Consider the following 23,662-nt stretch of genomic DNA (forward strand, 5'->3'; position numbering starts at 1 on the left):
TTCTTTGTCCATCTCGTACTCCAGCCTCAGCTTTTCTTTCAATTGGTCAACCTCAGATTCATGTTCTTTTTGTTTTCTATTCCATTGTTCCTCTCGTTCTTCCCTCTCCAATCTCGTTGTGTCCTTCAATCTCCTGATTTCTCCTTCCTGCTTCATTCCTTGCTCCTTTACTTTCTCCTCGTATTCAAACCTATTTTTTTCCTTTTGTCGTTCAGTTTCAAATTCATACTCTTTCAGTTTTCTATTCCACTGTCTTTCTTGTTCCTCCTTCTGCAATCTCGTCATTTCTTTCAACTGACTGATTTCTTTCTCCTGTCTCATTCGTTCTTCCTTCATTACTCTTTCTTGTTCCTCATTCTTTAGTCTGGCCTTCGCTTCCAGCTGTTCGATCTGTACAGTGTGGTTTCTTAAAGTTTCATTTTCCGTTCTCTTCCTTTCCTCTTTTAACACTATCAGTTCGTTTTGTAGTTCCCTCTCTTTGTTTTGGTGTTTCTGTAACTCAGAAACTTTCTTTTCCAATTCCTTTCTCATCTCCGCACACTCAGACTTTGCTTTGGCTTCGAACTGTTCTTCCGGCTTGCGCTTGTGGTTTTCTACCCGTCTTCCCAGTTCCTCTGTCTCCGTTTTTACCTCCAGTCCCAGCTTATCAACTCTCTTCGTCATGTCTTGAAGTCTTTTCTCACACTCCACCGTTTCGACCTTCAATCCCTCCTCTGTCTCCTCCTGGCTTTCTTTTAATTGGTTTTTCGCTTCGAGTGCGTTTCCATCCATTTTTTTATTTTCCATTTGTTGCGTATTTCTCTTCATTTCGTTGTTCCCTTCTTTCATTCCGTCAATTATGCTCTGCACGAGTTCCATAACGTGCTGTATTGTCACCTGCCCTGGCCACTCCCACTGACTACATTTAGCGGTGGGGTTATAATAAAAAAACCGACCAGATGAACTGCATCGATGCCTTTCCCAACCTTCTGGTACGGGTTTCTCTTGCACGGTGATCTCGTCCTGAGCCATGGATTCTACATTACTATTACACATACCAAATCCACCCGGCACCCGCTCGCCTTGAGACGCCATCTTGCTTCTCTTAAAGGGTTAATTTCGCTCGCTCGTAATTTGGAGGGAATCGGGGGTCGCTTCTCTCACCCCTGGACCGATTCCCGTGAATTTCGCTGGAGACAGGAGAGCCTGTTGTCCCGCTCTCCAATACCAGTGCCGCGAGGAGGGCGATGAGTTTATATCGCACGACCTGACACCAGTGTTGCGGATTCGCGCCCGCCGGCGTGCTGACGGCCACGTAACTCGAATCGCGGCACGTCGCCCACCGGACGGACAATCCAGTCGTGACCCTCTCGGACTAACGCCGGGAACCAGTCACGGGTGGACCTTTCGGTCTCACCGCGATCGAGCCAATCAGCCCCCGCGTGGGATAGGGTTGCTCGCCAAATTCGACCTACCTAAGTACCCACGCGGAGGGTAGACCGGGCGATCGCACCTCGCCGCAGGTCGACTTCGGACACGGGCCACTTAAGCGACCCGTTCCGTACTATCAGAATAACCGAGCGGTGTTATCGTCGACCCCGACGGTTCGATTAATTATCGGGCGTATTCAGCCCACTACCAACCCTTTACGTGAAGCAAGATGAGGATTCAATGGGAGAAAAAGACGAAGCGAAGCGGGAGAACAGTTCAACAATAAAGCACATTTATTCGCGGCACACGGGAAGCACACATTCAATTCCACCAAAAGCACACAAAAAAAAGAAAACACAATTCCATTTACACAAAAAGCAAATATAAAAGTGAAAACGATGCAGAGCTAATACCGACTACCGAGCACACGGCAACACTTATACAATTCTACTTCACAGACGGCGCCGACAACACATACCCAAAACCAAGGAAAAGAAATACCCCCAAGAATGAGGCGGGCCTGAGGCCGAGACCGGGTCGCGCCTACCCGTCTGGTGATGAGACGCGGAGCGGCGATGGCGCCGCAACCCGCGGGCCTCGTGGACGGTGCCTGGCAGGGGGTGGGAAAGGGGGCCCCCTTGGTCGCACTATCTCAGCGCGGGGGGAAACAGGAGGGGGTTGCTGATGCTCGGGGTATAGAGGATCTTTATTATCCCTGGTGTGCGTCTCCACCTCGGCCAGGTCGCGCTGCCGGCCTTCCTCGGGCGTGCAGCTCCCGGCACCGTCGCGAGCACCCCCTCGTCTGCCTTCGCCGCTGCCGCCTCTCCGCCTCTGGACTCTCCACCCTGGACTCTTCTTTGGGCTCTCCTCGTTCGACTCTCTTCAGCTTCTCCAGCTACTGCAGGCTTCGGGCTCCAGACTTCCACTCTCGTCCCCTCCGTTCCGACTCCTTCTCGTTCTCGACTCTGCTGACTGACGAACACCGTCCTTTTATCCCCCCGTAGCTTCGCCTTTGACCCCCTCCCTTTGACCTTTCACCTCGCTCCCCATTGGCCCGAGAAAAAGTGGGCGTGAAGGCTTTTTGATCCACAAATTTGCATATATCGATCGTTCTGGAGGCGGGGCCAAATCGCCCCTCGCTCACCGATTGGACGGCAAAAAGTGGGCGTGTGTCGTTTTTGATCCGTTTTTGAAGCACAAAATCCGTGATTTTGTACACGCTGTTCAACGTGCGCCCTGCACGAGTCCAACACCGGCACCCACAGCGGGGCCAGAACGGTGGCGATGCTACGGTTGCGAGGTGTGACGTGAAGGTCGTGGCGGTTGTGGTGAAGCGGAATTGTGGTTGGTGGTTGATGTTGTGGTTGTGGTGGTAATCATGGCGGTTGGTCCAAAATAAAGATAGTAAAAGAAAAACGGCTATCCTGAAGAGTCGCAGCACGTATAAATGACATGTATTCCCACTAGACAACGGGTTTGGGCCTAACTACACATGCACTTACCGAGATACCTCACCTAAGGGACCTGAATGGTGGTTTGCGAATTTGGTAACCACAACAATATATATATATATATTTTTTTTTTTTTACAATTTAAAAAGCAATTAAACAACATATGGAAGCACTGCAGCATCTCAAAAAAAGGAAAATGAACACAAGAAGTAAACGGTGCTTTGATACAGGTGTTTGATGTGTTCTTGTTTGTTGTTTTCTTATTCCTAGGATCCAAATCAAGATACGGAATGGAATGCTGCATTGCGGAAACATGGCATTATCCCAAAGCGGCAAGGGGCAGAAGGAACGGACCACAAGAGTCTTCAGGAAGATGAGGAAATGACAAAACAGCCTTCGGTTGGTGTGTATCCTCCCGAGATGGAATGACTAATAAGCATTCTAGTTTTGGATTCATTTATTTGATTGTCTGGATATATCAAAAAGTTGTGGACGGATCCGGATGAAATTATGTGGACAGGTTCAGTGTGTGACGAGAACGAACTGATTCAATTTTGGTGAAGATCCAGATCTGATGACTTTTAAAGTGATTCTTCACCATTGAGCGATTGGGCTCAAAAACGATATATAGCATGATGTCTTAAAAATGTATTTGGCCAGATATGTTCTCGTGGATCAGGCATTACAGGGCGGAGGTATGCGCTCTACCAGCTGTCAGAATCTGAATCTTCAGCAATAAAAAAAAGAGTACGTATGATATCTCGACCATCTCAAAAAACGGTTGTGGAACACACCTTTTTCGTTCCAAAGATTTCTCATTCATGTCTCTAATTTGCATGATGATGAATAAATGTGGAGACGGTATAAATAGGCAACATCTCTTCATACAGTTTGAGAGCATCGTATCTGAGATTGAGGAGTTAATAGTTTCAATGAGGATTAATGATCTGCTGTCATGAAAGTGGACACCTCCAAGAGTATGACAATAAACATCTGAGACACCCCCAAAACAACTGTGGTGAAAGTAATCAATGATCATGACGTGGAAGATGACATGCAAAAACTGGCCATCCGTCTTCACGACCATTGAAAATCACTTTGAAAGTGAAAATGATCCTGCAAGGTATTATTGAATGGAACAACATGAAAGAGCTAAAGTCATGGGAGGTCAAGCAAATCGCATCACTGTTACATAGTTAACTCACCATCGGGCAAAGAATAATTGTGTCTCAAGGGACATTGGATACCATTGACCAGAGTCGCAGGGCCAGGCTTAATGGCAGAGCTGAGCTGTTCAGGGAGCTGAGGCGTAAAACTGTACGTGTGCTAAGGGTGGACAAGGAGGCCTGTGTGTGAGGAATCTGTGAGGGGGTAGACCATCACCTGTGGTCAAGTGATTCTTGTCCTGCTTACAGGGGAATTCTCGCATTGCGTTCATCCAGGCCCCTCCCTCGGTGTACTGCAGTTAGAGCCAAGGGTGGTAGGCTCTTGACAGAGGAGTCCGAAGTGAAGGCCCGCTGGGCCGGTTACTTTGAGCGGTTGTACCAGGCTGATCCACCAGCTGTCGAGTTGGATGTCAGGGGTGTTACAATCCCTGTTGCTGACCCTCCAATCAACTGTGGTCCACCTTCGCTTGTGGAAATACAGGCTGCGGTGAACCGGTTGAAACGGGGTAAAGCTCCAGCGATCTGTGGCATCCATGCTGAACTTCTCAAAGCTGGTGAAAATGCTGCACTTGTGTCGTTGCATGCAGTTCTGTGCTCTGCCTGGAACACAGGCATCATCCCAACTGACTGGAAGAGGGGGCCTTGTTGCCCCTCTCTGGAAAGGGAAGGGTGATCACCAAGACTGCAACAACTACCGAGGGGTGACGCTGCTTTCAGTGCTGGGCAAGGTCTTTGCTCTGATAAATATTGATTGGGTTCGCCACCATCTGCTTGAGCACCAGCGTCCAGAGTGAGGCTTTACACGAGAGAGGTCAATAATTGACCGTATCTTTGCTCTTTGGGTCCTCACCTAACGCAGACGAGAGTTTCGACAGGGACTGCTTGCAGCCTATGTTGATCTCTGTAAAGCGTTCGATTCAGTGAATTGGGATGCCCTCTGGAGGATTCTTGGTCTTTGTGGGGTGCCACCAAAACTGATCGATCTGATGTCTGAACTCTACTCTGGTACTGAGAGTACTGTGAGATGTGGTGGTACCATCTCTGACTTATTTCCAGTTGTTACTGGAGTTTGTCAGGGATGTGTACTGGCCCCCACACTTTTCAGCACTTGTCTGGACTGGATTCTAGGGAGGATGTCAGAGAGATCAAGCTGCGTTGCATCGTTTGGGAATGTCAAGATCTCTGACCTTGATGTCGCGGATGATGCAGTCATCTTTGCGGAGACTTTAGATAACCTTTTTGGGGGCACACGAGGTGCTGAATGAGCGGTTAGAGCCGCTGGGATTACGGGTTTCCTGGGTCAAAACTAAGATCCAGGCTTTCAATGACATCTTGGATGCTGCTGTCCTGTCTGTCTGTTTGTGGTGAGGATATTGAAGTCGTGGAGAGATTCACTTACCTTGGCAGTGATATTCATGTCTCTGCTGGCTGTGAGTCAGAGGTCAATAAACGTCTGGGTCGGGCCTGGGGAGTAACGGATTCACTGGATAATGGGGTGTGGCGCTGCCGGTACCTGTGCGGGAGGACAAAAGTCCGAGTCTTCAGTTCCTTGGTGCTTCCAGTCTTGCTCTATAGATGTGAGACTTGGACTCTGACCAAGGATCTGAGACGGAGACTTAATTCCTTTGGTACCTGGTCTTTTCGGGGAATCCTTGGCTATCGCTGATCGGACTTTGTGTCCAACGAGCGGTTGCTGAGAGACTCAAATGAGATTTGTTATCTGCATAGTCCGTGAGCGTCAGTTGCAGCTGTATGGACATGTGGCTCGTTTTCCTGACGCTGATCCTGCTCACCAGATTCTCTCAGCGATTGAGTCTCGTGAGTGGAGGAGGCCAATGGGGCGACCACATGCCTCGTTGCAGCAGGTTGATCGGCATCTCAAGGAGATTGGGATGGGCCAGGCATCTGCTTGGGGGATGGTCAGACAGAGGCCCCTGAGTAACGGCAGAAAGTGGACGCAGCCACGCGCTGCTCTGGCGCATAATCCCATACCTGACCTGACCTGACCTGACCTTACTTGGTTTCACAGCACACATTCCACTGAAAACCACAGCACGAAGGAAGCCTTGGATTCTGTGGTATTCAAAACAATACCACACAAACCTTTCAAATGTAATTATCGCGTTCCGGCACGCCGGCGGAGGAGGGCCCATGCATTTGCGTTTGTTTGTTTTTCGTTTTCCCCAACATCTAAGAGAACTTGCAGATGTATTTTGCAAAGAGTGGCAGAGAGTCTCTCAATCACCTAACCCGAACTGGGAGCATATGTGAGAGTAAATATTTCGGCTGTGATTAAGGCACACTGAGGCTCGACAACAAATGAAATGGCCATACACCATGGCTTGTACATTATTAATAAAATCTTGTCTTCCATGACTGCTTCAAATCGTATAAGTTTAAATATATATATATACATATTTATCTTGATGAAGTTGTGGTACATGTGGAAGCAAATCATTGTGATATCTCAAACTTGCAGTAAAGACCTATGAGGAAATGACAAAGGATGAGCTGGAAGAACTTGATGATTTGAATGAAGAAGATGAGAGAGTACTTGAAATGTACAGGTGAGACCTTGGACAACATCCCCTATGATGTCCTCCATCATACCATTATGTCCCTGTTTAATGAATTTCCTTGTTAATCAGGTCATATGTTAAACTTTGTGTAATGTGTGTTATATTTAAATATCGAGGGATGACTTGTCGTGTGGAGATGGTTGTTGCGTAATTACCTCTCGTTGACAAAAGTCCAGCTTTTATTGCTGGTTCATCCAGTTTTGGGAAGCCCAAATGCTCAAGTCGTTGAAAAATGAATACCCATGACGTTCTTTAATTCATTTTGTCATTTGGGAAATATACACAACATTGAATGCTGATATCGTGAACGATCGTGCTTTGTAAATGCAGTCTGTGTTTGCAAACTCGTTTACGGTGCAAGTTTTCATCAACAATCGTATGACATCACCGCGTCAGCTATCTCTGTCGTATGACGTCATCCTTGAATATGCAATCATAGCCCAACTGGGTAACATTTCTGCTGTTTCCCGATGGCATGTTGACGGTTAGATGGAAGGGTTAGCTCAAATGTATCAAACTCTACATGTGGCGTTAAGTTTTGGACATTAGTGTTCACACGTTGGTGTTAGCAAAGAATATGCCGTCGTTTGCCGGTATCTTGGCCAAATCCCCATTGTTTTCCCTGACTGCTGCTGGAAAAGCAGTGGCACACCGTTTGGCATATTTATTCCCATGAGACTGTTTCGTCGGCACTTGATCTCCTGTCGATTGGAAGACATCTCAGAATATTCAAGACAGTTTGCAATGGCTCATGGTTTAAAAAAAAAAATAATAATTCATCTCGAGTGGTTAGCGCAATTAATAAGATGACCAAATCTTTCATTTTTGTGTTCTCTCTTTCGAAAAGACCCATAATAATAATAAACTTTAACTTCTTGCAGCTCTGGTTATCTATTATTTTGTTAAACGATTACAATGTTGAAGTGATTATGGAATATATTATTTTGTTTCATGTGCAGGTAATGTATGTACTGATATTGTTGTGGGCCGGGTATTGGAGATGAGCACGATCGCTAGGTGGAGCAGTAGAGTCGGCTCCACCGAACACCCAGAATTTATAGGTCGTCACCCCGGATAACTCCTGAGCCGACAGGTCCCTTATCAGACCGCGAATCGTCAATAAATCAACCGTGTGGGCATAGGGTTATTTGCTAAACTTCAAAATACCTAGCGGCCCACGTGGCGAATTACCGAGTATTCACACCCTCGAGGGAGCTCGAACGAGACGAGCGGGAAGCGTGCTCGACCCGTGCGTAACCCGAGCGGATGGTTACCGAGGTCCCGTTGGTCCGAATGCACCCCTACTATGGCAATAACGGCCTTTTTAATTCCCCAACACACACCGCGCTCAGCCAATGAAGGAAAGGACAAAGACGAGCTGAAACATTCAACAAAAGGATATTTATTTACAATAGGGGAAAGGGACACATAAAGGGCAGAGTTAAACTGACTATAAGAGATGCAAATAGCACTTAACAATTCCTACTTATAGACAGGGCCCACAGGACACACACACGCACACACAAATACCCAAAAAGAGAGATGGACCTCGAGGTCTTTATTGAAGGTTCCCAGCTCGAGGACAGATGAGCTGAGAACCAGAGCTTTCTCGGACCTTTCTGCCTCGTGCGGTCTTCGACGTCCTGGGTCCGCGGGACTCGAACCCGCAACTTGATGCCGCTGCAGCACCGGGTACGGAGGACAGCGTCGGGCAGACCATAACCAAACCAGCGACGAGCAGACGGGGTGCCGTTGTTCCTCCTCACACTCGTCCAGACAACGACTACCCTCCGCTGGCGGGAGGGGCTTCTTCTCTCCACTCGCCTCCCGATTGGACTAGGGGTTCTCACGCGACTCGTGGCGGCCTCCCGATTGGACGAGGGCGTACGTGTAGTGCTCGACCTCCGCTCATTGGCTAGAGCTTCGAGCCGAAGCGACGGAAGTCATTTGTGGTGGAACTTTTTGGGTCATTAATATTGGGTCATTTGTGGTGGAACTTTTTGCCATCTTTCAACTGTGTTTGAGGTGGGAAGGGGATTTGCGATAGCATGCCATTGACTTTGCTGTAATTATATTTACTTCGATCTTGCGTCTCAGGCGCAGATCATTTTGCAACTACTCCTTATGGTTTGTTCCTTTTCCGTTTCATTCCCGCTTTCTCCTTCCTCCTCTTGCTGGGTTTCATTCAGCTTGTCTTTGTCTTATTCACCTTTATCTTTATCTTATGCTGTGAGTGCACATTTACAATAGTGGTTTCTCAAAACCGTAACGGTTCCATGCCGCAAAACGAAAAAAAACCAGCAACAACATCATGTACCGTTTCAATTTTTTTATTAAACAAATACAGCACACATAACTTTGCAAAATGATGAAGATGAGGTGTGCCAGGTGAAATAATTCTTGAAAGTTGATATTTCCCCCTAGTCGAGCAGCAGGAGTATCTTGATCAAAAGGTTCTTTTCTGCCAGGTACCTCTCGACCTGATGAACGAAACAGGTGTAGAACCAGACCATAAAAAGTTCAGACATCACCCACACCTTCCTGTTCGCCCTCCAGTACACGGGTAGCAGCTGCTTATTTTTGTTCTTCAGCACATGTGGGTTCAGGGAACGGTAGAGCATCATGAGCTTTACCATGAAGTCGCCTTCGGCGTTTGCGCAGAGGAGAAGGGATACCCGGTCCTTTACGGCCAAAAGTCAGTTGCTTTGCTCGCACGCTGTGAGATGAAAAACAAGCCAGTCGCATCAGCATTAAAAACCTGCTTCAGCAGGTACCCCTTCTCAATTAGGTTCACGAGTTCTGCTGGAAATTCCTCGGCCATGTCATGGTCCACGGAGGCACACTCCCCTCCGAGCTTGTCATTGTGCAAATTGTATCGTGCCTTGAAGCGATGGAACCACCCCCTGCTCGCTGTAAATGGGCTCGAGGTGTCGCTTGTATCCGCCGCGCTCGTGCAGGAGCTTTGCCTTCTTCAAGGCGAAGTGGTCCACTTCGAGGCATACCTTTCTGAGTTATCCTCGATCCTTGGCAGCCATTTTCGAAGAATGAATGGAGTGAAAGGCAATGCACAGGTCAGAGCAACGGAATGAGAATGATGGCGATCCACGACACGGTGAGTAGTCTGCGCAGTTTGTGGGGGGATTTTTTTTATGGGTGATGCTCTATTCTGTCACAGGTGCTTCTACCAAGTAGCAACTTGGGGGTGGGGGTGGACGCTTGTCCAACCAAGATATTCCAGTGTTTTTATCTATCTCTAATTCCAGCAATCTGTCTCTGTCTGTCTGTCTGTCTGTATGTGTGTCTGCTACCACCGTTTCTCGGCAACCCCTTGTCCGATCTAATTGAAACTTGCCAGGAATATTTCTGGGGACCTGAAGATGTGCCTTTTCAAGGTTTGATATTGTTGCGAATTCACGCCCGCCGGCGTGCGAACCGCCACGTAACTTGAATCGCGGAACCTCACCCACCAGACGGACAATTCTGTCGTGACCCTCTCGGACTAACGCCGGGAGCTAGTCACGGGTGGGCCCTTCAGCCTCACCACGATCGTGCCAATCGGCCACCTGCGTGGGATAGGGTTGTTTGCCAAACTCGACCTACCTAACTACCCACGCGGAGGGTAGACCGGGCGATCGCACCTCGCCGCAGGTCGACCCAGGACACGGGCCACTTAAGCGACCCGTTCCGTACTATCGGGATAACCGAGCGGTGTTATTCGTCGACCTCGACGGTTCGATTAATTATCGGGCGTATTAAGCCCACTACCAACCCTTTAGGTGAAGCAAGATGGAGATTCAATTAAAGAAAAGACGAAGCGAAACGGGAAAACAGTTCAACATGATGCACATTTATTCCGCGGCACACGGAAAGCACACGTATACAGTTAAAGCAAAATGCACATAAAGCAAATGTAACTAAAGAAACACAACAATGCAGATCTACAACCGACTACGTGTACACACGGCAACACTTACACAGTTTTACTTCACCAGACTGGCGCCACACACACACGTTTACACAGAAACAAAAGAAAAGGGCCACCCTCAAAGACAAGGGGGCAGACGGGGCCTGTGGGCCAATATTTGCGCGGGACCTGAAAGAGCGGTCAGGTCCGCGAGACCGGGTGGATCCTACCCGTGTCTTTGTGATGAGCCACAAATGTGGCAGCGCGGCGGTGCCCCGACTTCGTGCTCCTTCGCGGGTTTCGTTGGCACTGCTTGGAGTGGGGTGGGAACGGGGCCCCCCTTTTCGCACTATCTCAGCGTGGGGGAAAAAAGGGGGGTGGGGAATTGTTGATGCTCTGGGGAAAGAGGATAGCTGGCTTGCTTGGGTCCCGTGACGAGCGATTCCACCACGACCTCGTCGCCGACCGCCGTCTTCCTTGCCTCGGACCCGAACTCCTCGTTCTCTTCCCCAATTCTCCTCAGCCGACTGCAGTAAACCACCTGTACGCCCTCGCCTCCCGACTCCACTCCGCGCTCCAACCCGACTCTGCCCAAAACACTCTCCGCTCTTCTGAGGCCGACTCTGCCCAAACCGACTCTGCCGCTGCCACACTCTGCTCTCCAAAACTGACCCAGATTCGCCCCGTGCTCGGCGCTTTATAGGCCGGCAGGAGAACCCACATGCAAATTTCTGGATCAGAACGAGCTCGGGGGTGGAGCCATGCTCGCCCATTGGACGGAGAAAAAGGGGCGTGAACCTCCCCTGATCCTAGAATTTGCATATCTCGATTCTACACCGACACGCCTGGAGGTGGGGCCAAACCGCCCCGCGCTTGCTGATTGGACGGATCAGAAGTGGGCGTTTTGCTTTCCTGATCCGAATTCTCCTCGGAAAGACCGCATTTTGCACTCGCGGCTTGGCGCGCGTCCCGTACGAATCCAGGACAGCCTGACTCTCCGTGCTCACAGGTGGTGCGGGAATGGCCGCAGAAGGAGAGAGGTGAAGGTGGTGGAGGGTTTATGGTGGTGGTTTATGGCCATGGTGCCATTTGGAATGGCGGTGATGCGATGTTTGTGGGAGCGAGTTGTGAAGATAAAGATCGTGGCTGTTGGCATTGTTGTTGTTGTGAAGCGGAGTTGTGGTTGGTGGTTGTTGTGTAATGGCGGTTGAGACGTGGTTGGTTCAAAATAAAGATAGAAAAGAAAAACGGCTATCTTAAAGCGTCGCAGCCCGTATGAATCACATTTATTCCCTTTAAACAATGGGTTTGGGGCTAACTACACATGTACTTACAGAGATATCTCACCTACGGGACCTGAATGGTGGTTTGCAAATTTCCTCAACCGCAACACTATTAATCGGACAAGCGGTTCCTTAGTTATGGGCATTTATTTATCAACCAATGACAGGACATGGTGCTATGACCTCACTTGACATCACAATTTTTGTTTTTTCTGCACGTACGGTCACGCACTTACGGGCACGCACCAACGGGCCCTCACTCGTCTATCTATAATTCCAGCAGTCTCTGTGTCTGTCAGTTTGTCTGTCTCTCTGTATCTGCGACCGCTGTTTCTCGACAACCCCTGGTCCGATCTAATTGAAACTTGCCAGGAATATTGCTGGGGACCTGAGGATGTGCCTTTTCAAGGTTTGATAACATGGAATAGGCAGAGCCTGGTGTTGGCGCAGTGGTTAGGGCAGCGGCTTGGGATCCAAAAGGTCCTGAGTTCAATCCCCGTTGGGCCACTGAATTAATACACCAGGGGGTTGACTCAGCCTGTCAACCTTCCGAGGTCGAGGAAATGAGTACCAGTGTACTGGGCCGGTGTATACCCCAGTTAAAATAGGTGTACCATATCCCTGTGCCGTAAGAGGCGACCAGGGTTGCGTGAGGAAGGGCATCCAGCGTAAAACATGTGCCAAATCACTATGCGGATCATACGGATGATCCACTGTGGCGACCCCGAACGGGACCAGCCGAAAGAAGAAGAAGAAGATAACATGGAATAGGCAAAGCCCAGAAGCGAACGTAGACTTCTTCTTACATTCGCTTCTTAAATATAATATTACCTCAACATTACCTTCAAAACAACAACTACACCGCCGAGAACAGTATCTCATCGAAAAAATAAATATTACCTCAACATGATACCTCACCATCACCTTCACAACGACAACGACACCGCCTCGAACAGGATCTCATCTGAAAAAATTAATATTACCTCAACATTACCTTCACAACGACAACTACACCGCCTGGAACAGGATCTCATCTAAAAAAATTCATATCACCTCAACATTATATCTCAACATCACCTTCACAACAACAACTACACCGCCTGGAACAGGATCTCATCTGAAAAAATAAATATTACCTCAACATTACCTTCACACTGACAACTGCACTGCCCAGAACAGGATCTCATCAAAAAAAAATTAATATTACCTCAACATTACCTTCACAACGACAACTACACCGCCGAGAACAGGATCTCATCTAAAAAATTTTATATTACCTTCACAACAACAGCGACACCGCCTCAAACAGGATCTCGCTGAAAAAATAAATATTACCTTCACACTGACAACTGCACTGCCCAGAACAGGATCTCATCTAAAAAAAATTAATATTACCTTCACAACGACAACTACACCGCTGAGAACAGGATCTCATCTAAAAAAATTTATATGACCTCAACATTACCTTCACAACAACAGCAACACCGCCTCGAACAGGATCTCATCTGAAAAAATAAATATTACCTCAACATTACCTTCACAATGACAACTACACCGCCAAGAACAGGATCTCATCTGAAAAAATTCATATTACCTCAACATTATACCTCAACATTACCTTCACAACGACAACTACACTGCCTAGAACAGGATCTCGTCTAAAAAAAAAATACGAGAAGCGAACGTATAATTCTTCTTACATTCGCTTCTGACTACCTATAACTTGTTAACAACTGTATACGCAATTTCCGGTTACTTCGGCCTGGATTCGGGATCAGCGATCAAATAATGTAAATCACGATTAAAAATTATTTTTTGATGATGCGGGAGATATCTTTATTAAAATCAGTGGAGGAAATATACACCATGTCTGATATTATTTGGGTCTTTCATGTCTCCGACGATGCCTTTATCTCCCGGCATGCATCATTCCCCATGACAAAAACCGGAAGCAAAAAAAAACCGGAAGCAAAAGGGTCATCGGCAACAACACGGATTCCAAATTTCCAGGGTATTATGTTGTTGTTGTTGTTGTTGTTATTTCCTATTCTCTCATGTGCACGCGTTAAGTATGAAGCTCACCACGTTCACTATTAATCGGACAAGGGGTTCCCAAGTTACGGCCATTTATTTATCAACCAATGACAGGACACGGCGCAATGACGTCACTATTGACGTCACAATTCTTTTTTTTTGCACAATTGACGTGACAATTCTTCTTCTTCTTCTTCGTTTGATATGACGTCACAATTGACGCTGGGGACCTGAGTATGTGCCTTTTCAAGGTTTGATATCGTTCTTCTTCATCCGTTTCAGCTGTTTCCCAAGTGTTTCCCAAGTTATGGCCATTTATTTACTAAACCAATGACAGGACACGGTGCTATGAAGTCACAATTGACGTGACAATTACAATTTTTTTTTTCTATTTTTTGCATGTACAGCCACGCACCTACGGGCACGCACTCGTTTTAAATTAATTGTATGAAATTTGTAGAATTTGTTTTTTTCACTTGGAAGTTGTGGGTTACGATGTGGAAGACGTTTTGTTGCCTTGTAGCCTGGAATTGAATTGCATTAAATCAAAGTTGAAAATTTTGAAAGGGGTGTAGATTTTCGATAGGCACGAATATATAGATTACATGATTACACATGCTTATGAGGGGAGTGGAAGTTGCTAACTTGACGGATCCTTTCTGTAAGTCGTATAATGTCCAGGTAACGTGTCTCCAGCAGACAAGTTTGCATTGCATTTTTAATTAACCTGGCCCAAAAGACCATGTTTAAAATTTCACGGGTTTCACCTTGTTTTCGCAATATTCAATGATTATAATCATTGAAACCATACTACCCTCCAAAAATCACCATTTTCTTCACGATACTTTCACTATCTCCTTAAATAATGCTTGCACATTCAAGAACAAGGATTTTTTTTCCTCTTCTGTGCCCTTCTCCGTGATTCCTTCCTCCCATTACAGGCTGCAACGGCTGGCTGAGTTGCAATCCAAACAACGGAAAGCTGTATTTGGATCGGTGCTTGAAATCTCTGGACCTGATTACATTGATGAAATCACCAATGCCGGTGCAGACTTGTGGGTGGTTTTACATCTGTACAAACAGGGGTAAGCTGACGTCATGAAACATCCACTATTTCTCCGACCAAATGAGCTTTCCCTGTTACAATCCGACATGCACACTTCCTGCACAAATCGACAAAATACACACCTGTTTTCAAACTCGCTCTGGTGGAATGGCATCGTAGTTTCGAGCACAGACAGACTTGTAATTTGATTGGCCTGCTTGGTCAACATTGATTCTGTCCTACCGTGCATAACTGTCTAACCCCATGATGGCTCTTGCTACTCCTCTTATCTGACTTGACTTCTAGGATCCCTTTGTGCACCCTCATCAATCAGTACCTCTCGGAGCTTGCGAGGAAGTTTCCTGCCACGAAATTTGTGAAGGCAATCTCCACCACGTGCATTGCCAATTATCCTGACAAGAACCTTCCCACCATATTTGTGTACCGTGGAGGGGACATTCGTGTGCAGTTTGTGGGACCTCTCATGTTTGGTGGCATGAAGCTCAAGAGAGATGGTGAGTGTTTTTCATCGTGCATGAGATGGCCTGAGTGCAACCAATCACACAGGTCAAGCGATACATTTTTCATTTCTCAAACTACTTGTGTTGCCAAAACCACATTGCTTTCCGTCAACAAATGCTTGATTAGTCCCATTTCCTTTGTCCACTTCTGCATAAATAGATGTGTAAAGTATTTGCTGCCCAAAAGTTTAATCTACTTGGTTTTAGTTTACCTCATGTTTTGATTTGTTTTCATTAAACCCTCATTTGTTCAATTTCCTTGTTTGTTTATTCGCTGTGTGTTCGAGGATAAACCCATTTGCTTCTGTCTGGTATGCGCCTTCGCCGCCCTCCATCCCGGACACACCATAATCCCCGAGAACCTCGGCTGTTCACCTCCAAGTAAAACCGTTCGGCTCAAACCTGACCGAACTTGACATCTGGGTTAGGAGTGGGATATTACTGAACCGGCTGGACACGATATCAATATTTTATTAAAATCGAAGAACGGTATTTTGTTGAACACTTGGTGAGGCCACATCGAGAATATTGTGCGTAGTTTTGGTTACCACAACTTAGGAAGGACATAGATGCCATGGAGAGGATTCAGCACAGGGCTATGAGATTGATTCCGTGCCTAGCTAGACTCAGCTATGAGGAGCAGCTGAAGGGGACAGGGCTTCATGCACGAGAAAGGGGCCGGTTATGAGGAGAAATGAGGGAGATGTTTTGAATAATGAAGGGTAGAGACGAAATAGGTGTTGAAGAGCTTTTCAACAAATTAGACTGTGACAGGACCAGGAGTCATTGCCTGAGAGTAAAGAGGAGGAGAGTTAAGATGGTAGGAAGGTCAGGGTCTTTTACTCAGAAAGGAGTTGATGCATCGAATGGTCTCCCTGGAAAGGTAGCGGCAGCAGAAACAACGAGATAAGTTTAAATTAGAATTAGATAGTAACATGGAAAGTTATGGAGGTGGAGGGGAAGAGGGATGTTGATAAGACTTTTCGGCAGCTCTCGTATGGATGGGTGATTGTGTGCGTCTTTGCAGAGCGTCGTGTCTGTGGGGGGGGGGGGTGGTCTCGTCAAGGGGTCGTGTGTGGTTGATGTGTGTTTCTCACCTGAGAACTGCCTTTGCCCCTTGCGCCCCCCCCCCCGAAAAAAAATGAAATAAAAATTTTTAAATTCCACAAAAGCAAAAAAAAAAAAATTGTTTTTTTTTTGAATAATTGAAATAAATACGGTGTGTGTCCCCATTTTTACTTTGACACCATTCGGATATCCCTGGACATGCCATATTGTCTCATCCACATTCCTCCCCTCATTCCCCCAATGAAATTGCATTGTTTTGACAGATAAAATTGATCTGGTGTTTATGTGGCGCAAGCATGGTGGGCCGAAAGGCCTCCTCCTGTGTATGGATTCCTTGTGTAACAATGTGTGGGGTATCGTGTCCTATGAACTCTGTGGTTTCATTTCTGTTGTGATAGGACCTCGTTATATAGCATTGGGCCAGCACTTTGCAGACAGGGTCATGAAGTATGTACTTTTGGAAGGGATGTGAACCAAGCTGTCCCGTCTCATGGACATTATAGACCCCACAGTACTTTTTCAAAAGTAGGTCCTTGACTGCTGGTACCCCACTCAAATTGCATAGTTATGCACCCTGACAACGATTGGGAAAGAAATGGCAACCCAGTGTGTCCTGTTTAAAAACAAAACCTGTCAAAGGGCGGAGGAGCTCCTTATGAGGCAATGGCCATCCATATCTAGTGCCCAACTGTGTCTGCGGACGTCCTTCTGCAGTTGGGATACTTCTTATTAGGAGGTTGGTGGCAGGATTTGCCCTCCGGCCACCGGAAAACCCTTCATTCCGCAAAACGCAAAAAAATCTGAAAACCCACTCCGTGGGAGTACCTCCTGTGCAGCTTCCCTTCGCAGGGCAGCTCACCGGATGACGGGATTGGGGCAAAGCCTTCGGGACCCCCAATCTTTGAGGATAGGAGGGAAACCACGGGGTAACATCCCTGGGTCAGATTGCGTGAGAGTGTGTCGGGGTGGTGCTGAGGTGTCGTCCACCAGACGGCGGTCTCTTTGGGTTAACCTGAGGCGGTCCCTTCGGGTGGGTGCCTGGAATGTCCTATCCCTAAGAGAGGATGATCACCTGTCTCTGTTATCATCTGAGCTCAAGCGTTTGGACATCGGGATTGCAGCTCTCTCTGAGGTTCGGAGAGCGGATTGCGGCGAGATAATGGTGGGTGGTTACACCTATTATTGGTCTGGTCGCTCTGATGGTTACCATACCCAAGGAGTTGCTGTAGCTGTGTCCAATAAGCTGACCCCAATGATAATTGAGGTAACACCGGTCAACGAGCGCATTATGAGATTAAAGATTCGTCACTCCTTAGGTGTCATTTCCCTGGTCTCTGTTTATGCTCCGACTGAGGCGAGTGATCTCACCGTGAAGGATGCATTCTACGCCACACTCGAGTCTGTGATTGATCAGTGCCCCAGACGAGATACATTTCTAGTCTTGGGGGATTTCAATGCATCGACTGGAACTGATAGGGATGGTTATGAGGTGTGTGTTGGTCCCCATGGGTCAGGAACTATGAACCAGAATAGCACTAAGTTCCTTGACTTTGCAAGAAGTCATGGACTAAGGGTGGCTGGTTCATGGTTTCAGTACCCACAAGCTCATCGCTGGACTTGGTATTCCAATGCTGGCGGTGTGGCAAAGGAGATTGACCATGTCCTCATTGACGGTCGTTGGAGGATGATCCAGAACTGCAGGGTCCACCGGAGTGCTCAGTTCCTCAATACTGACCACAGGCTTGTTGTAGCAACTCTAAAGCTGCACCTTAAATCCTGGAGAATGGTACCATCCCAGCCAAGGCTGGATGTTGGCAAGCTCAGGGATGAGAGAGTAGCTGAGGAGTTTGCGAACAGGCTGAGTGGACACTTGGGGGGGTCTGGGTGCTTTGGGGGTCCTGAAGAGTTGTGGAGCGCCTTCAAGACCACCGTCCTTGATGTTGCCGGTGGATGTCTTGGAGCTCACCGCAGGGCAAAGAAGAATTTTGTCTCTCAAGGGACACTGGATACCATTGACCAGAGTCGCAGGGCCAGGCTGAATGGCAGAGCTGAGCTGTTCAGGGAGCTGAGGTGTAAAACTGTACGTGCACTTAGGGTGGACAAGGAGGCCTATGTGCGAGGAATCTGTGAGGGGGTAGAGCATCACCTGTGGACAGGTGATTCTCGTCCCGCTTACAGGGGAATTCACGCATTACGTTCATCCAAGCCCATCCCTCGGAGCACTGCAGTTTGAGCAGAGAGTGGTAGGCTCTTGACAGAGGAGTCTGAAGTGAAGGGCCGCTGGGCCGGTTACTTTGAGCGGTTGTACCAGGCTGATCCCCCAGCTGTCGAGTTGAACGTCAAGGGTGTTACAATCCCTGTTGCTGACCCTCGAATCAACTGTGGTCCACCTTTGCTTGTGGAAACACGGGCTGCGGTGAACCAGTTGAAACGGGGCAAAGCTCCAGCGATCTGTGGCATCCATGCCGAACTTCTCAAGGCTGGTGGAAATGCTGCACTCGTGTCGTTGCATGCAGTTTTGTGCTCTGCCTGGAACACAGGCATCATCCCAACTGACTGGAAGAGGGGCCTTGTTGTCCCTCTCTGGAAAGGGAAGGGTGATCGCCAAGACTGCAACAACTACCGAGGGGTGACGCTGCTCTCAGTGCCGGGTAAGGTCTTTGCTCGGATAATTCTTGATAGGGTTCACCACCATCTGCTTGAGCACCAGCATCCAGAGCAGTCAGGCTTTACACCAAAGAGGTCAACGATTGATCGTATCCTTGCCCTTTGTGTCCTCACCGAACGCAGATGAGTTTCGGCAAGGGCTGCTTGCAGCCGATGTTGATCTCTGTAAAGCGTTCGATTCAGTGAATCGGGATGTCCTCTGGAGGATTCTTGGTCTTCGTGGGGTGCCACCAAAACTGATCGATCTGATGTCTGAACTCTACTCTGGTACTGAGAGTGCTGTGAAGTGTGGTGGTACCATCTCTGACTTATTTCCGGTTGTTACTGGAGTTCGTCAGGGATGTGTACTTGCCCCCACACTTTTCAGCACTTGTGTGGACTGGATTTTAGGGAGGATGTCGGAGAGATCAAGTTGCAGTGCATCGTTTGGGAATGTCAAGATCTCAGACCTTGATTTTGCAGATGATGCAGTCATCTTTGCGGAGACTTTAGACATCCTTTTGGGGGCCCTCGAGGTGCTGAATGAGGAGTCGGAGCCGCTGGGATTATGGGTTTCTTGGGTGAAAACTAAGATCCAGGCTTTCGGTGACATGTCTGTTTGTGGTGAGGATCTGTGTCTGTTTGTGGTGAGGATCTGTGTCTGTTTGTGGTGAGGATGTTGAGGTCGTGGAGAGATTCACTTACCTTGGCAGTGATATTCATGTCTCTGCTGGCTGCGAGTCAGAGGTCAATAGACGTCTGGGTCGGGCCTGGGGAGTCATGGATTCACTGGATCATGGGGTGTGGCGCTGCCGGTACCTGTGCGGGAGGACGAAAGTCCGAGTCTTCAGGTCCTTGGTACTTCCAGTCTTGCTCTATGGATGCGAGACTTGGACTCTGACCAAGGATCTGAGACGGAGACTTAATTCCTTTGGTACCAGGTCTCTTCGGAGAATCCTTGGCTATTGCTGGTCGGATTTTGTGTCCAACGAGCGGTTGCTGAGAGAGACTCGGATGAGATTTGTTTCCTGCATAGTCCGTGAGCGTCAGTTGCAGCTGTATGGACATGTGGCTTGTTTTCCTGACGCTGATCCTGCTCACCAGATTCTCTCAGCGAGGGAGTCTCATGAGTGGAGGAGGCCAGTGGGCCGACCACGTGCCTCGTGGTTGCAGCAGGTTGACCATCATCTCAAGGAGATGGGGATGGGCCTGGCATCTGCCTGGGGGTTGGCCAGATGGAGGCCCCTGGAGTACCGGCGGAAAGTGGACGCAGCGACGCGCTGTTCTGGCACATGCTCCCATACCTGACCTGACCTGTGTCCTGTCTTACGACTGCATCAGCAGCAGTGTTTCCACATACTCGTGACACCAAGTGAACAACTAAAGTTGCTGCCAACTTTGAATATATCAGACAGGATGGTGCAGAGGTAGCGCACTTTCCTTTGATTCATCTTGTCTGGAATCAATTCGCGGCCCTGCTGTTAACTGTGAAATAGGTGCTCTGCATGCATTTGCAGCTATCTCTCAGACGGCCGTGAACCATGGTGACCCGTCTGCTCGCATTGGTTACTGAATGGTAAGAAACCACGGTGTTTCACAAAGATTAGGCAAGTTGTCACCGGCACCGTGACCAAATGCCAAATTCTGCCCACCTTCAATCAGACATATAATGCCTGCATGGTCAGCTGATTCTTGAACGATATTATATGTATATATATATATATATATATATATATATATATATATATATATATATATATATATTTCGGCTCATGAGAGCTCACAAACAGAATGCACAACAAGGGGAGCAGGAGAGGGAAGTAGAAAACAGTGGGGAACAGAGGCATTCGATCTGTGGAAGGGAGAGGAATGGGTCAGGGTACATGGGGTAAACAAGATGGACAATACAGCGACTTTCAGGAAGGAAAGCAGGGAATTTGAAAGATGTGGATTAACGGGGTTTGAAAAGATCATGGTTTTGGATGTGGGAAGATAGGTGGTGATGAGCAGCTGTTTTAAAGACCTGGAGGGAGGAGTGGGATTAAAGTGAGTATGGGAGTTTGATCCAAAGGTGGGGAAAAAGAGTGGGGAATGAAAGAGTGAAGGTGAGCAGTGATTCTTGATTTTGGTAGTTTCACCAGAAATGGGTTCCTGGCAGACCTTGAGCACCCTGTGGAAATATGGGGGTGGGGGAACAGATGGCAGACAGAGCAGGGTGGACAACGCCGGAGAGGAGACGGTAGAAGACAGAAACACCACCGACCTGCCTGCAGTGAGAGAGAGACCCAAAGACTCAGCCTCATCACTGGAGATACGAATGATCCAAAATGTCCTGATTTCCACGGCGTGAAGCCGAGAAAGGTGTGAGGCAGGAGCATCAGCCCATCGGAGAAAGCAGTACTCCATCAGGCTGTGGATGAAAGCTTTGTATGTGGTCAGGAGCTCAGGTGTGCCAAGAAATGACTTTGCATAATGGAGGATGCCCAGCCGACGACTGGCTTTGGAAGCCAGGTTGGAAATGCGGCTTTCACAGGAAAGATCATGGCAGATGGTGAGATCCAGAAACTTGAATGAAAGGACTTCAAGAGGATTGTTGAGAAAGTAGATTGGGGAGTGGGCGGGGGCGGGGGGGGGGTTCCAAACGATCCTTTCGGAGAGACATCGTTGGAGTGTGAGATTTGTCTGGATTGAAAGACATGTTCCATGTCTTGGACCAGTTTGTGATTTTCTCCAGATCTGCAGAGGGTGAAGAAGCTGCGGAATGCCGGTCTGAGGGATGACAGATGGTATGACAGAGGGTGGAGTCATCAGCAAAGAGATAAAGAGGATTTTCCAGAGAGTCGGAGAGATCATTGATGAAAACCAGAAAAAGAACAGGGCCCAGAACGTTGCCTTGAGTAACTCCAGCCTGGACAGGAAGAGGGGATGAGAGAACTCCATTTAGGGCCACACGTTGGCTGCGACAGGAGAGGAAATCTGAGAGCAATGGGTGGAGATGGTCTTGAATACCATAGGAAGAGAGTTTGTTGAGCAGGGCAGGGTGTCAGACCGTGTCATACGCACGCGATATGTCGAGGGATATGGCTCTGATTTCATGTCTGGCATGGAGCACCTCCATCCATTGTTGGGAGAGCAGAAGCAGCATATCCAGGGTCGAGTGACCTGGTCTGAAACCAAATTGATGATTGGAAATCAGGCCATTGGAGAAGAGGAAGGATTTGATGTCTGAAGCGATGATGGATTCCATAACCTTGTTGATTGAGAGAAGGCTGATTGGTCTGTAGTTGCAGGGATCTCTTTTTCCACCTTTTTTATGCGGAGCAGTGTTGTTTGCAAACATTACCGCTCTCCATAAGAAAGTTAAAATCTTCAGCCAAAATCGTGACCCTTCCAAAAGTACATACTTCACGACCGTCAGCAAAATGCCGGCCCGATCGTGTGTATTAAAAAACAATTATTATTTTTTTTATTTTTTAACCGGCAAAATCGTTCCTTGTCTGACCCCTCAAGAAGGTGGGAATAATTGTGGTGGTGTCTATTCTCGGTATTACCCATTATCAGCCGTGTGTTTTGGATAATCAGATAATGCAGTTTTTTTTCCATTCTGCTTTTCCTGATGAAGCCTTTTATTTTTAATGAAATAAATAATTGATGCAATTATTGAGGTTAAAATTTTTTTTCTGACTTTGTTGTTTGTAATTCTTTGTCTTTCTCTCCACCCCCTCTGCCCATTCCTCCCAATCGTATCCCAGAACTGGAATGGCATTTGGCAGAGGCAGGGGTTGTCAAGACCGATTTGGAAGAAAACCCACGGAAGGAGATTCCTGATTCACTGCTGGGATCCTTGCGCAGCACTGGCAATCAGTGGATGGATGATAGTGATGAAGACTAGACTAACGAAACCTATGTTCAGATCACCTCGTGGTCATGAAAGCATTTATTTTATCAGGAAATTGCCTTTTTTCGGTGTGTTTTAGATGAAACTAAAACTTTACCACGAATAGTATTTGCTGAACCCACAAAGTATAAAGTGAAAAATTAATTTAAAAGTAAAAATGATATTTTGGAGAAAATGAACGGGTCATTCTGTGGAGGGCTGATGTACCACAATTAGGTGTTCTACCCTGGAGACTGCTTCCTTTCAAGCAATACAACCTCCTGTGTTTTATGTTCACCGGATTGGGGTTTTATTCGTGATCCATTTTGTATTGTCACGAGATTTATTCCTGGAGGTGAGAAATTTGTGCTTTACTTAATGCTCACAAGGATTCCTCTGTTCAAAAGTCATTTTGTATTCGAGGGACATGCAGAAAGTTTCTCATCTGACTTGGAAATTATCAGGGTACCCAGTGAAATGGACTGGGTAACCTATTGTTTTTCTTCTGTTTATTTCTTCTTATTTATTATTCTTTTTCCCGCCGGCAATTTTCGGGTTCTTTCGCTTTAAAAATCATTTTCTCTGGAACGGTAAGTCCGATCGACACAATTTTCACCATCGCATGTATCTTTTTTGATCGCATACTTAATTTATAATATAATTATGACGGCATAGGTC

At 47.4% G+C, this 23,662-nt stretch overlaps 1 protein-coding gene across 2 annotated transcripts in view; it reads left to right on the plus strand.

Annotated features, from left to right (window-relative positions):
- Positions 1-23,286, plus strand: part of PDCL3 (phosducin like 3) — a 36,967-nt gene extending 13,681 nt beyond the window's left edge. For both annotated transcript variants that reach the window (XM_085850983.1, XM_085850984.1), the window contains exons 2-6: positions 3,132-3,264; positions 6,507-6,594; positions 14,769-14,912; positions 15,179-15,387; positions 22,860-23,286. In XM_085850983.1, the coding sequence (XP_085707109.1) occupies positions 3,132-3,264; positions 6,507-6,594; positions 14,769-14,912; positions 15,179-15,387; positions 22,860-22,999 (714 nt within the window). In that variant the 3' untranslated portion in view covers positions 23,000-23,286. The remainder of the gene's footprint in view (positions 1-3,131; positions 3,265-6,506; positions 6,595-14,768; positions 14,913-15,178; positions 15,388-22,859) is intronic.
- Positions 23,287-23,662: the final 376 nt, after the last annotated feature.

The sequence above is a fragment of the Eptatretus burgeri genome, chromosome 13 (genome assembly GCF_056783735.1).
Source record: "Eptatretus burgeri isolate ZD-2024b chromosome 13, Ebu_testis_v1, whole genome shotgun sequence".
NCBI lineage: Eukaryota > Metazoa > Chordata > Myxini > Myxiniformes > Myxinidae > Eptatretus > Eptatretus burgeri.